Source organism: Oncorhynchus kisutch, linkage group LG12, assembly GCF_002021735.2.
Source record: "Oncorhynchus kisutch isolate 150728-3 linkage group LG12, Okis_V2, whole genome shotgun sequence".
NCBI lineage: Eukaryota > Metazoa > Chordata > Actinopteri > Salmoniformes > Salmonidae > Oncorhynchus > Oncorhynchus kisutch.
The window spans coordinates 42,372,798-42,387,639 of NC_034185.2; the positions used below are offsets into that span (position 1 = coordinate 42,372,798).

At 42.9% G+C, this 14,842-nt stretch overlaps 1 protein-coding gene across 1 annotated transcript in view; it reads right to left on the minus strand.

The window, feature by feature from the left end:
• Positions 1-2,537: 2,537 nt before the first annotated feature.
• The window catches only part of LOC109901008 (forkhead box protein O3), a 67,115-nt gene continuing 54,810 nt past the window's right edge, over positions 2,538-14,842 (minus strand). Inside the window, exons 2-3 of the mRNA XM_020496973.2 lie at positions 8,204-9,688; positions 2,538-7,276 (exon numbers count right to left, since the gene is read on the minus strand). Of these exons, the coding sequence (XP_020352562.1) occupies positions 8,237-9,688 (1,452 nt within the window). The 3' untranslated portion in view covers positions 2,538-7,276; positions 8,204-8,236. The remainder of the gene's footprint in view (positions 7,277-8,203; positions 9,689-14,842) is intronic.

Sequence of the window (14,842 nt, forward strand, 5' to 3'; positions counted from 1 at the left end):
ACCTTGTAGAGAGATAGCTACTCTGGGGACCAGCCCAAATCATGTAGCCACTGGACTTTTCAGCTGTGTAGTGGCTGATTCAAATCATCTGAAAAAACATGCTCCAACTCAGAATTACAAGTCAAGAAACTTGGGCATCATCCTAGAGCTCCAATTTCTTTGACCTGAAGATTACAGACATGAAGATTTTTCCTAATCTGAGCTCATTTTGTTTCCAAATTTCCAGTTGTAATGTTAAAAACATTTGTTTTGTATGATCTACTATCAACATTGTACATTTTGGTGGTGGGGATGAGCTTCCATAGTTTTACTTGGCTCAGTGCAGCCGGCAATTTCAGAATGTAACAGGCTGTTACTGCAACTTCAAGTAAAAACTCAATAAAACAAGTCTCAAATATTAGGAAAATGTCTGCACAAAATCTTATCTCTGCTATTACCATACTGTCGTAGAGTTGGGCCTAATGAGACAATTCTGTTCTCACTGCCCTGCTTGGAGGGGGACAACTGTCGGGAGCATGTCAAGTGGTACTTCTGGAGGTAGCGGGAGAGACGTAACAAGTTCGCAAGTTCACATTATTAAAAAAGGTGTAGCTGAGGGTGTGCTCTCGAAACTTCTAGAGAATCTGACATAGTGTGAAAAAGGTCATAGTTCCTGACAAATAGGAGTCAGAGAGAAAAAAAGTGAGAGAGAGACAGAAAAAAGACAAACAGTGAAACCTAGAGAGAGGTAGATAAGTTAAGTCAAACCCCATGACTTCCAGTGAGTATGCAGCAGACTGGTCTAATTGGCTGAATCAGTTGTCTAGGTCACATTTTGTTTTTTGCCCAAGCACTACACAGCTGATTCAAATAATCGAAGCTTGATGAGGAGTTGGTTATTTTAATCAGCTGTGTAGTGCTTGGACAACAAAAAAAACATGCACCTGTGGGGAATGCCACACAGAAGAAATACCAGAGAAGCATGAGATTGAACTTCACTCAACTTTATTGCTTTTCCCCCATTAGTTAACACTATCAACGTTTCCCTTTACTGTGGGAATTGTGATCGAATCAACACAATATTAGTCACTTTCAAGACAACATACTGAAACAAAATGAACTATGCAAGACTTAGTATTCAAAACAAATTATATAAGAGATTTTGTTGTAGGCAGAACGCATCGGAGTAGGATTCTATTGCATTGACAGGCACGACTCAAGCACCTACTCTACAAAGACCTGTGCACCATAACCAATCAGTGCTACAGTAGGCCTATACCCAAATAGACCATTGTATGGATATGCCATTCACTTTGAACTGGACTGTTTTTACAGCATCAGCGGTCGTGAGTAGATGCGCTGGTTTTGAGATCAAAGCGAGAGCTACATGTAGTGACATGTGCACATTTGTTCATATCTTTTGCTAGTTAGTGAGTTATTAGCCCAGTTATACACAATTTGTAGTCAGCAATGGGGGAGTGATTGATTCCTACAAGAGAACAAAACGTGTGCATTTCTAGACAGCAAGTCAGGTAAAGAGCTTTTTTTTGTCTTTAAAGGGAAGTGTTGTATTTTGAGACTGGCTTGAATAAGCTTAAGTAGCCAGCATGCAGAGGGTAGTATGCTCTGTCTGATTCTCTGTAATAATGGTATGGGAATTATAATGCATTTTATTTTGTAAAGTATTTATTTTGCATCAAACAACACAACATTTTCAGTCACCTCGTTGTCTGAAGGACAGGTGGATAAACAGGTTAATGTCAAGCCCCGCTTGATGTAGGTATCAATGTAGGCCTACATTGAACATGAAACATTGGCTGCTACTGTAGGCTGAAAAATAGAACAGCTATTTCCATGTTAAAATGTTATTGGATGCATTTTCTCCATTGTTTTTGATGGAAGGCCACTCTGTTAGGCCTACATTACAATAAAATTGCCACTGAAGTCTACTTGACCACTGTTAAAACTAACTTAAAGCAGGTACAGCCTCAGTGTTCACAGTGCACTCAGCAGGCCTGAAATTTGCTCAGTGATGAAAACAATTACAGGGAACATAATTTAGTTCAATAGAAATGCCCTGAAGTTAACTCACCTCTGGCCTCATAGCTGAAAATACTGGCCTTTCTTAGTTAGCCAGCTGGAAACTTGACACCATAGAGATAAAAGTTTATATCCGACCGAAACCTTACCTTGAGGAGGTGGCAGGCATTGTGTGGGGGTGGTCGGGGGGCTGCCTGATGGAGATTTGGGCTGACAAAGTGTTTATGAGCAACATTACTACACCAAATATGTTCTCTACATCCTCTTCTCCCCGTGATGCAATAATTATGGGAAAGTACCCATCCCAAGTCTCAGATGTCCGAGTGTACTTAAGGTTTTATTAATAGTAGCTATTAATAACCAATATATTACCTATTCGTTCTGCTTTTCTAATTTCTAATAACCAATAAATGGCACATTCACGTATAGTTGTACATTTGAATACATTTTATAATCCTGTGTATTTTCAGTAAACCCAAAACATGTCATAAAGAAAATGAGCACTTCTGGAACCAGTAGAGTGTGGATCTTCATCAAGGTTTATTTACATGCGCACCATTTGTTATACAAACTAGATTACAATTTAAAATGGAATACACAGGAAAAATACCCACTAACATCAACCTCGTCGAGAATAAGCGAGTGTACTACAGGGGTCAAAGAGCAGAGATCATAGGTGACAGCATGGAAGGTGAGGGGCGCGGTAAACAATGTGCAGAAGGTTCTAGGATCAAGAAGAGCTTTGAAGAACGGGGGGCTCGGGTCAAGACTAAAAGAGTAACTAGTGGCACTTCTGTCTTTTTTTTCTGGACATGGGGGTAATTATTATTATTATTATATTTAACCTTTATTTAACTAGGCAAGTCAGTTAAGAACAAATTCTTATTTACAATGATGGCCTACCCCGGCCAAATGCGGACGACGTGGTGCCAATTGTGTGCCTTTCCATGCGACTCCCAATCACGGCCAGATGTGATACAGCCTGGTAATACTGTGTGTGGATGGCATGCGCCATCATTATGGGGCTAAACGCAGTAGCAAAGAATGCATTTGTGGAACATCTGTTCTGGGCTGACTGGGTTCTTTCTCCCCTTCTCTGTCTGTCTGTACACTATAATACTACAGGGGCATTTCTAAAAGGGTTAAGGTGCAGTGAAGAGTCAGAAGTTCTAGGTTTGTTGGAAGTCACAGATTCCAGAAAACAATGGGGTTAGAAGATTTCAAGTTTAGGGGATCTACTGGGACTCATAGAGATTCTCCCCATACTGAGAGAGCTGAGTGCACCACTGGTGTAGAACTTCAGTGAAGGGGTGGGGGCTGTAAAGAAGCAGTTAGGGGTCATGCACAAAATTTCAGGTAGCACTGCTACAGTAGATCACCTACCCAGCCATACACAAACACTCCTCTGCCTCAGGCCAGGGCAACCCTCTGAGTAACTACCCCAGACACAGAAAAGGTACCTGCGGCCCAGATGCTGCTACAATGATGGTTTCCTGGTTCTCTATCTGGTTCAACAAAAGCATTGCTAATACTAGCGTAGTGTCTTCCCTCCCACCCGGCAAGTAATGTAAAGTTCTTTCTTCAACTCTACCTTTCCGAGGCATCACAAAAAAACAAGGGTCAAGTACTACATGAGTATATAAGGACATAGACTGAGTATATATATATATGCATTTCACATAATTCATTATGCATAAATACAGTACATGCATACAGAGGGGGTGCTGTATGCGCCATGAAGGATAACGAAGGATAACATATCCTTGTGAGATAAAAATCAATAATTGAGATAAAAGTCCCCAGTCACACACACTTGAACACACACTCGGGAGATATAGGAGAGACGTGTAGGAGCACCAGGTGTGTCTGTGAGGGGTGTGGGTGTGCGCGCATCATGAATTCCACATGAGAAGAAAAAACTACGATGACAAAAAATTAAACGACAGGACCAAGTGAAGATTTTCCTCTTGAAAGGTCATAGTTCACAGGTTACAGGTTCACGACACAAGCATTACTTTTTTGCCAACAAAGGACATGTTGCGTGTCCTACCATGGAGATGTGACCTGGGGTAATGTTAGGTATGGGCTAGCTCCCTCTTCCCCCTGAGTGATGGTATATGCAGATACTAACATGCCCCTCAAGCCCACAGCGAAACAACAAGCAGAGCTAAAACACATATCCCTGCTCTTATTTTTTATTTTTCAATGTGTGTGTGTTGTGAATTTGGCTGCCAGCATCACCTACATGTACATGTTTCAAGTAATTTGGCAATATACACAGATAGCTTATGGTTTTGCTCAAGAAAAACAAAATGGCTGCAAGAGGGGGTGGAGCCTGACTGTACAACCTCCTGGCCTCTCAGCGCCACCCTGCTGTTGCTACTTCTATGGCTACGGCTCAGCAGGCCGCGTAGGTAAAACGCACGGATCGCTAGAGCCTGGACTCAAACACTGTTTACATCATAGCACCTGTTATGGTGTGTAAATGTACACAACGCAAGAACATAGGTATTCATTTTGGCTACATATGCTGTACTACAAGTCCTGGATGCAACCTTCCAATTAGCTAAGAAATAACGGCTAAACTCCCACCTCCTCCTCGGCTCTTCCTTTAACTTGAAGCTTCCACTGGTGTACTTTACATAGATCCATGACAGGTTAATGATTTATTTTTCCTTTTTTTACAGTTACAAAGTCTGAAGTTTACATACACTTAGGTTGGAGTCATTAAAACTGGTTTTTCAACTACTCCACAAATTTCTTGTTAACAAACTATAGCTTTGGCAAGTCGGTCAGGACATCTACTTTGTGCATGACACAAGTCATTTTTCTAACAATTGTTTACAGACAAATTATTCCACTTATAATTCACTGTATCACAATACCAGTGGGTTAGAAGTTTACATACACTAAGTTGACTGTGCCTTAAACAGCTTGGACAATTCCAGAAACTTATGTCATGGCTTTAGAAGCTTCTGATAGGCTAATTGACATAATTTACATCAATTGGAGGTGTACCTGTGGATGTATTGGAAGGCCTACCTTCAAACTCAGTGCCTCTTTGCTTGACATCATGGGAAAATCAAAAGAAAATCAGCCAAGACCTCAGAATTTTTTTTTGTAGACCTCCACATCTCTGGTTCATCCTTGGGAGTAATTTCCAAATGCCTAAAGGTACCACGCTCATCTGTACAAACAATAGTACGCAAGTATAAACACCATGGGACCACGCAGCCGTCATACCGCTCAGGAAGGAGATTATGTTCTGTCTCCTAGAGATTAATGTACTTTGGTGTGGAAAATGCAAATCAATCTCAGAACAACAGCAAACCTTGTAAAGATGCTGGAGGAAACAGGTACAAAAGTATCTATATCCACAGTAAAACAAGTCCTATATCGACTTAACCAGAAAGGAAGAAGCCACTGCTCCAAAACCGCCATAAAAAAGTCAGACTACGGTTTGCAACTGCACATGGGGACAAAGATCATACTTTTTGGAGAGATGTCCTCAGGTCTGATGAAACAAACAGAACTGTTTGGCCATAATGACCATCGTTATGTTTGGAGGAAAAAGGGTGAGGCTTGCAAGCCAAAGAACACCATCCCAACCGTGAACGACGGGGGTGGCAGCATCATGTTGTGGGGGTGCTTTGCTGCAGGAGGGACTGGGGCACTTCACAAAATGGATGGCATCATGAGGAGGTAAAATTATGTGGATATATTGAAGCAACATCTCAAGACATCAGTCAAAGTTAAAGCTTGGTCGCAAATGGGTCTTCCAAATGGACAGTGACCCCAAGCATACTTCCACAGTTGTGGCAAAATGGCTTAAGGACAACAAGTCAAGGTATTGGAGTGGCCATCACAAAGCCCTGACCTCAATCCTATAGAACAGTTCAAAAACATTTATTTTTTTAACCTTTATTTAACTTGGCAAGTCAGTTAATAACCTATTCTTATTTTCAATGACGGCCTAGGAACAGTTTGTGGGCAGAACTGAAAAAACGTGTGATAGCAAGGAGGCCTACAAACCTGACTCAGTTACACCATATCTGTCAGGAGGAATGGGCCAAAATTCACCCAACTTATTGTGAGAAGCTTGTGGAAGGCTGCCCGAAACATTTGACATAAGTTAAACAATTTAAAGGCAATGCTACCAAATACTAATTGAGTGTATGTAAATTTCTGACCCACTGGGAATGTGATGAAAGAAATAAAAGCTGAAATAAATCACTCTACTATTATTTTAACATTTCACATTCTTAAAATAAAGTGGTGATCCTAACTGATTAAATGTCAGGAATTGTGAAAAACTGAGTTTAAATGTATTTGCCTAAGGCGTAATTTAAACTTCCGACTTCAACTGTAGATACACACAAACAATTACCAAACTCTCTGTATAGTATTTGGCTAAGGATAACTGTACATCATCATTATTTTTATTATAAGTAATTAAAAAAATTGAACTAATCAATCAAACTCATGTAAAACAACAAAACCTGAAGTGCATGGCGTTATGTTTATGTCATCATCGCTCCTAAGGGGCTATGGAGTCTTGTCATTTTGGGAGGTGTGTGTGTGTGTACCATGTGTGTGTTGTCGCTATTTTAAATGCAGATATTGTCTCCTTCCTTCAATTGAATCAATACTTTTTTATACAAACAGGTGTGGTGCAGATACAGTGATGATGATAAAACAGGAACTAAAAACAAAAATTAAATATTTAAAATCACTGAGTGAATACAGAGGGAAGATGTTCAAGGTAACTCACCCCAGAAACCACTGTATTAGATTTCACACAACATTACCTTTGTTTTTTTTCATCTTTCAAACAGGAATTACTTCACTGTACATTACAACCTTGCTTGCCACATTTCCTGTTTTCCCATCCCAAGATCCCTTCAAATAAACAAAAGAGTCTCTCTCTCTCTCTCTCTGAAATCTTTCCAATTAATTTTGTCCCGACTGGTATTTTCTCAAAGGAAGATTGCATAATTCTGAGATGAGCTTGTTGTGAAGATTTCACATAGTTTATTTTTTATTTGTTTGTTTTGCAGAAGGCTTTGAGTAACTGACAGTAGCGTCTTGTGAGTCTGTGTCTTTGAAATCATTCATGGTTGGTCAGAGTGGGAGCAAAGGTAGGTTTCTCTAGAGGAGGTCTTGTGTAAACAGAGGGTTTTATTCCACGTTGTGCTGATGGCAGGTTTGGCAAAAAGGACATTTTGTGTCTGATCTTCTCATGCTTTACAGTTGGGACCTGGAGAGAGGGAGATACGGGAAATGACATCAGATCTGAGTGAATGGGATGAATTTATAATCATAATTCAATATCAGATTATTACCCAGCAAAAATGTCCACATTGGCACTATGTGGGCCCAAATATTGGCCCCATGTAAATTTCTTGGGGACAGACTATGTAAACATAAATGGTACCGTAGATAAAGGGTGGTGTAAAGAGAGAGAATGGAGCTTTTCGTTCCAGTTCCGATACTTGTTCTCTCTTCTCTTAACACGTATGGACCCAGAACTTAATTCAGTGTCTGACCAATTACGCAAGACTTCCCAAATTGGGCCAATGCGCCTTTGCTCATTGGCTCCATGTTGGCCCCCAAAGGCATTTGCCCAGTGTGGCCCAGTGTGGATGGCCCATATCTGGTGAAGGCACCCCTCACTTTACCTGAAGTAAGCCCATCTGTTCCCAGAAAACATGTCTAAATTGGCACAACAGGCAATACAGGCATAAATATTGGGCTGCTGATGCACTTTTTCTATTTAAAAGGAATTTATTAAATTATAATTTATTTATTACAATTTAATAACTGTGTGGGCTAGCCTGTGTTGGGCTGGTGTAGGCTAGCCCATGTTGGGTTTGGTGAGGGCTGGACCGTGTTGGGCTGGTGTGGGCTAGCCTGTGTTGGGCTGGTGTAGGCTAGTCCGTTTTGGGCTGGTGTGGTCTAGCCTGTTCCCACCACCGAATACCCTGGGCCAATGGGGTGGTTTTTTCTGACTAACTGTAATCCAAGTGACACAGTCCAAAATTACTTTCAAGGAACATGACAAATCGATAAACATGCTTTCACTATTCTCTGCTAGACAGCTAGAAACAGACAGAAAATCACATATTCTCTCTCTCTGGCACTAATGCAGTCCCAGATGTACACAGACAGTGACATGGACTCTGACCTGCTCCGCCACCTCCAGAGCGAGTCCTCCCTCTCAGCCAGGGACCCAGTTCTGAGGTCCCTGCTTGGTGCTGGTGAAGCTGCCAAGGTTGGCTCCATTCAGGTTGGCCAGAGACTCAAAGTTAAAGTCCAGGCCATCTGCGTCCATCAGCTCATTTCTTATGATGGACTCCATGTCACACTCCAGGCTCCCGTTAAACATGTCCAAGTCCAGGTCAGTGGGAAAGCGGTCGGGGCCTAGCGAGCAGATCCCACCACTGCCACCAGCGCTCCCGTTCAGGAAGAGAGACGTATCAATCTGCATCATAGAGGATCCGTTGGATCCAAGTCTCAGTGGAGAGTGCAGGAGCTGCTGCTTGGCGTTGGCCTCGTTGTTCAGGCTCAGACCCCCGTTCAGGGTCCTGAGGGAGCCCTGGTTGTGGTTGAGAGGGTGCAAGAGACCTCCCTGCCCTCCCTGTCCAGCAACCGTGGTCCCAAAGGACATCATGGGGTCCCTGCAGAGCATGAGGCCTCGCCGGGAGTTCTGGGAGATGACGGCGGCGGCGCTGGCCTGTGACATCAGCGGATCGGACTGGGTCATCATGACGTCGCTGTGGCTGTGGCCCTCTGAGTTGAGCAGGTCCTGCAAGGTCTGGCTGCCGAAGCGGGAGATGCAGGAGAAGGACGTCTGCTTATTCTCCTGGATGGTCTGCATGGGGGCGGGCCGCAGGGAGGAACCCGCTGCGAGGGGCCCGAAGATGGAATTATTGTAGCCGCCGCTGCTTGCACCATTAGAGGGTGATGCAGCGGAGGGAGAGGCGGCTGAGGAGGTGGAGCCCAACCCGGCAGGTTTGGAGCCAAAGCTGAACCCGGTGGATCCTCTCTGGGTGGTCGGTCCGGTTGGGTTGGGGGCCAGAGTAATGTTATCCAGCAGCTCATCCATCAGGTCATCCGCCAGCCCGTCGTTCAGGTTCATGGTTCCTGCCAGGTCTGCCAAGCGAGGCAGCTCTGCGGGTACTGCCTTCCCATTGGGTGTGGGGGCGTTCCCGGGCGACAGCACCCTGCCAGGGCTGGAGTATAGCATGGGCGACAGCGGCGGTTCATCGTCCGGCACCTCGTCCAGCTCTGGGTTGGCCAGGATGGGTGAGAGGCGCCCGCTCAGCGTGCTGGCGTTGGAGTTGGTGCGTGAGCGGAAGTCTGTCCAGGCATCCAGGTCCTCACTGCTCCGTGATGTGGGGCTGCCCGGCCACTTGGAAAGCCCTGCGGGGCTGTCTCCGCCCCCCTCGCCTGCCGCCACTTCCTGGAGGGCCGCCTTCTTCTTGGCTGCGCGGCCGCGGGCAGACTTGGTGTACTTGTTGCTGTTGTCCATGGAGACAGCACGGCGCCTGGGGGCCTTCCCACCTTTTCCTCCTTCCGGGTTTATCATCCACCAGGAACTCTTTCCCGTTCCCTCGTTCTGGACACGGATGAAACGACTGTGGAGGGAGAGGTTGTGCCGGATGGAGTTCTGTCAGAGAGATTGAAAAGAAAGAGCGAGACAGAGAGAGAGAGTTAGAGTCCACTACAGTGCTCAAAATCATTGAAAAGTAATTAAGCAAACAATGCATGTAATCAGTATTGAGTATTCATGTTATTTTTCATTTTCCCATCAATGATTGTCTGAATCATGTTCATTAAGTCCAGGAACATTGATTTATAAACCACCCATTGAGTTTGTACTCAATGTTATTTGAGACGAGCGCTGCTAGAAGAATAAAGCTTTGACTGTTCGTTCCCTGCTGAATGGAACGCCACAGATAGCAACACATGAATAACATGCAGCAACAATTAGCGTTGATGTACCTATTGTTCCCATTGTAGTGTGTGCATGTACACACACACACACACACGCACACGCGGCACCCCCGCCACGACATTGCGTAACAGGCAGGTTTTGAAGTGTGTGTGTGTACTTGGCAGGGGTATTGTGAGTCATCGCTGGTGTGTATTGATCTGAGACAAGCTCCTTCATGTTCAGAACAGAGTTGGGAGACACACAGCAGGTTGTGTTATTCATCATCAAATATTCAAACAGTTTGTTTTTACAGCAGGGATAAGCCTACATCAGGGATGGGCAACTGGCACCCTGTGGACCAATACAATTTTTTTAAATAATAATTTCAAAAAAACTTGGAGTCTCAACTTACTGTTGAGAATAATAGAATACACAAGGTGCAATTCAAATGTTGGTTGTGCATCAGCAGTCACTTAATTAGACCATATCAGCAAACATTTTTTAGATTGGTAAATTAGTGGGGGGTGGGGCCCATTGATCATCAAACTGTCATATTAAAAACGGCAAACATTTTCCTCCACCCTATGGCAAAATATGTAGAATTGCAGGAAATTAGCTGTAAAACGGCAACATTTTCCTCCACCCTATGGCAAAATATGTAGAATTGCAGGAAATTAGCTGTAAAACGGCAACATTTTCTCTCCACCCCATGGCAAAATGAGTAGAATTACATGAAATTAACTTTAAAAAATGTAAATGTTCTTTGCTGTCATGTCATAATCACAAGATTATGATTTCATAATGGTACCAGTAAAATTAAAAGGCACCATAATACCATACCACTCACAGGATCCACATGTCCATCGCACCACACACACACAAAGAAGATAACACCCATCTATCCGTGGCCATGTGGATGCTTCAGCTGACATTTTTTTATATATATATTTTTTAAACCTTTATTTAACTAGGCAAGTCAGTTAAGAACAAATTCTTATTTTCAATGACGGCCTAGGAACAGACTACCTGTTCAGGGGCAGAACGACAGATTTCTACCTTGTCAGCTCGGGGATTTGAACTTGCAACCGTTCGGTTACTTGTCCAACGCTCTAACCATCGGTCAGAGCGTCAAGTGTGCGCTCCGAGAGCAAAACGAGATGGGTGGGGCTAAAGCTTAAGCGGGTGTGAACCATGCTGAATGGTTGTAGACAAAGAAGGGCTCTTCACTAGATACCAAAACATTCAAAGGCCATTTTCTCAAAAGTGAGTTTACAAGTTTATCAATTTCAAAGCAGAATTACTTTTCCATTGTTCCTCAAAAATGCAGTGCAAAATATACCATTTTGTAGCCGTGAGTCTCTACCTTTATCCAATGTAAAAAACACAATTTCAAATTTTGCTACATAAGACCAAATCCAGGTGGTGAGTCATATATCCATATAAACAACCTAAACACCATCTAAAACATAATAATTTTTTTCATATTATATCTTTGCATGTTTTTACTCTGTCCCAAAACAGAACAGATTATTGGGTTTGAATCAGAGAGAGCCAAAGTCATTTGTTTTTTTGTGGGAATCCAAATATTGTTTTTCCCAACCAATCTCCTCTTTCCCTTCCTCTCTTACAGTACACTGACAACGTAGATTGGATTGTTATTCTGTTTGGAAAAATAGGAGAGTTGAGGGCAATAGCAGTACTGAGTATGCTTTAAATGCCAGGATGTCATATTAATTTAGGCTTTATTGCTCATTGCTTCATCTAGTAGAATACATTGCACACTATTGAGGAAGAGAATTGTCTTTTCACACCCACGTGTTTTTGACAAACGAACGAATAGCAGGGAACAAGCACGATTGCGCATTAGATGACGCCTTCTCAGTATGGATGAGTGGTAGGTTGACATTTGTTTCTTACTGCACACATTTTTACTAAACGGTAAGTTCTCAATAGTATGTACTATTAGTACACAGTATGTTGTTTTACTAAGTAGTAGGCAAGACTTCGGCCACGGTGTGTATATGTGTATGTGCGTGTAGGTCTGTCCTATGAAGTAAGATGAGGAGAGATACCAAGGAAACCAGTGTTTACAGCCAGGCAGCCAGCCAGCCAGCCAGGCAGCATCTCCAGAGGTTTGACGTAAGGCTGCTTTATTACAGCAGCTAAAAACAAACAGCCCCAGAACATACACACTCCCACACTAAGTGTTTACAGCTGCTATGAGCTAAATGAATGAAGGAAGAACGCTTAAAGAATTCTTGAAATAACTAGATACATCAAATTATAAAGAGGGTGGGGGTGTGAGCAGAGAGTGGGATAACATCAATGGAGGGAGCGAGCGAGGGACAGTGAGCAAGTGAGGGAGGAAAAGAGAGGGAACAGAGTGAATGGAATCTCTGAGGTTCTCTCCCCCTGTAAACATATATCTGCCAGCTCCTGACACTTAATACATTCTCACTCCTTCTCTCCCTTCTTCCCTCGCTTTCTCCACTCCTCCCTCTCTGCCAACACTGGAACTCTTTAATATTTCCTCTATTCCCCCCCCCCTCTCTTTTCCGTACCACTAAAAAGTAATTGTTAAGAGAGGGTGTAATATGTGTATGTAAGTGCGTGGTTTGTGTGTGTGTCTGTGTGCTTGTGACACTGCAGTGAGAGTACAGTATACGTACTACACTTGCTCCTCTGGGTTATTCCCAAAAACCATTAAGAAAAACGAGACAGTAGCTCTGATTCATATCTCTCTCTCTCTCTAACTCTTTGTCTCTCTCTTTCTTTCTTTCTTATACACACACACACATACAAACACACACACCTAAACTAACTACACAAATACACCCTTTATCCCTACTACTGACACGACGCATAAATACAATGTATGACTGTACATGTATACACAATGCTAACAAACACTCATGGCCTTGAACACACACACAGCTCTCTACAACATCTCCTCAGTTGTCATCTCGTCCCAGTTGTCAATCTCGTCCCCTTCCACGCCTGTTCCGTAGCTAATGTTTAACTGACAGATTCTTATGCATGTATGTATGTATGTATGTATGTATGTATGTATGTATGTATGTATGTATGTACGTACAGTGCCTTGCGAAAGTATTCGGCCCCCTTGAACATTGCGACCTTTTGCCACATTTCAGGCTTCAAACAAAGATATAAAACTGTATGTTTTTGTGAAGAACAAGTGGGACACAATCATGAAGTGGAACGACATTTATTGGATATTTCTAACTTTTTTACCAAATCAAAAACTGAAAAATTGGGCGTGCAAAATTATTCAGCCCCTTTTCTTTCAGTGCAGCAAACTCTCTCCAGAAGTTCAGTGAAGATCTCTGAATGATCCAATGTTGACCTAAATGACTAATGATGATAAATACAATCCACCTGTGTGTAATCAAGTCTCCGTATAAATGCACCTGCACTGTGATAGTCTCAGAGGTCCGTTAAAAGCGCAGAGAGCATCATGAAGAACAAGGTACACACCAGGCAGGTCCGAGATACTGTTGTGAAGAAGTTTAAAGCCGGATTTGGATACAAAAAGATTTCCCAAGCTTTTAACATCCCAAGGAGCACTGTGCAAGCGATAATATTGAAATGGAAGGAGTATCAGACCACTGCAAATCTACCAAGACCTGGCCGTCCCCCTAAACTTTCAGCTCATACAAGGAGAAGACTGATCAGAGATGCAGCCAAGAGGCCCATGATCACTCTGGATGAACTGCAGAGATCTACAGCTGGTGGGAGACTCTGTCCATAGGACAACAATCAGTCGTATATTGCACAAATCTGGCCTTTATGGAAGAGTGGCAAGAAGAAGTCTTTCTTAAAGATATCCATAAAAAGTGTCGTTTAAAGTTTGCCACAAGCCACCTGGGAGACACACCAAACATGTGGAAGAAGGTGCTCTGGTCAGATGAAACCAAAATGGAACTTTTTGGCAACAATGCAAAACGTTATGTTTGGCGTAAAAGCAACACTTCTCATCACCCTGAACACACCATCCCCACTGTCAAACATGGTGGTGGCAGCATCATGGTTTGGTCCTGCTTTTCTTCAGCAGGGACAGGGAAGATGGTTAATATTGATGGGGAGATGGATGGAGCCAAATACAGGACCATTCTGGAAGAAAACCTGATGGAGTCTGCAAAAGACTAGATTTGTCTTCCAACAAGACAATGATCCAAAACATAAAGCAAAATCTACAATGGAATGGTTCAAAAATAAACATATCCAGGTGTTAGAATGGCCAAGTCAAAGTCCATACTTGAATCCAATCGAGAATCTGTGGAAAGAACTGAAAACTGCTGTTCACAAATGCTCTCCTTCCAACCTCACTGAGCTCGAGCTGTTTTGCAAGGAGGAATGGGAAAAAATGTCTGTCTCTCGATGTGCAAAACTGATAGACACATACCCCAAGCGACTTACAGCTGTAATCGCAGCAAAAGGTGGCGCTACAAAGTATTAACTTAAGGGGGCTGAATAATTTTGCACGCCCAATTTTTCAGTTTTTGATTTGTTAAAAAAGTTTTAAATATCCAATAAATGTCGTTCCACTTCATGATTGTGTCCCACTTGTTGTTGATTCTTCACAAAAAAAATACAGTTTTATATCTTTATGTTTGAAGCCTGAAATGTGGCAAAAGGTCGCAAAGTTCAAGGGGGCCGAATACTTTCGCAAGGCACTGTATGCATGTAGACACCAGCTGCAGCCAGAGCTCTGGAGCACAGAGGACTTTTTGTCCATCAGCAACATGTGGGAACAATTAATCACTGCCAGCAACCACGCTAGGAATCCACACACACAAACACACACGCACACCATTTTTAAGAGGCTTGTATGAAATAGTAATATTATAGTAATACTGAGCTCTACAG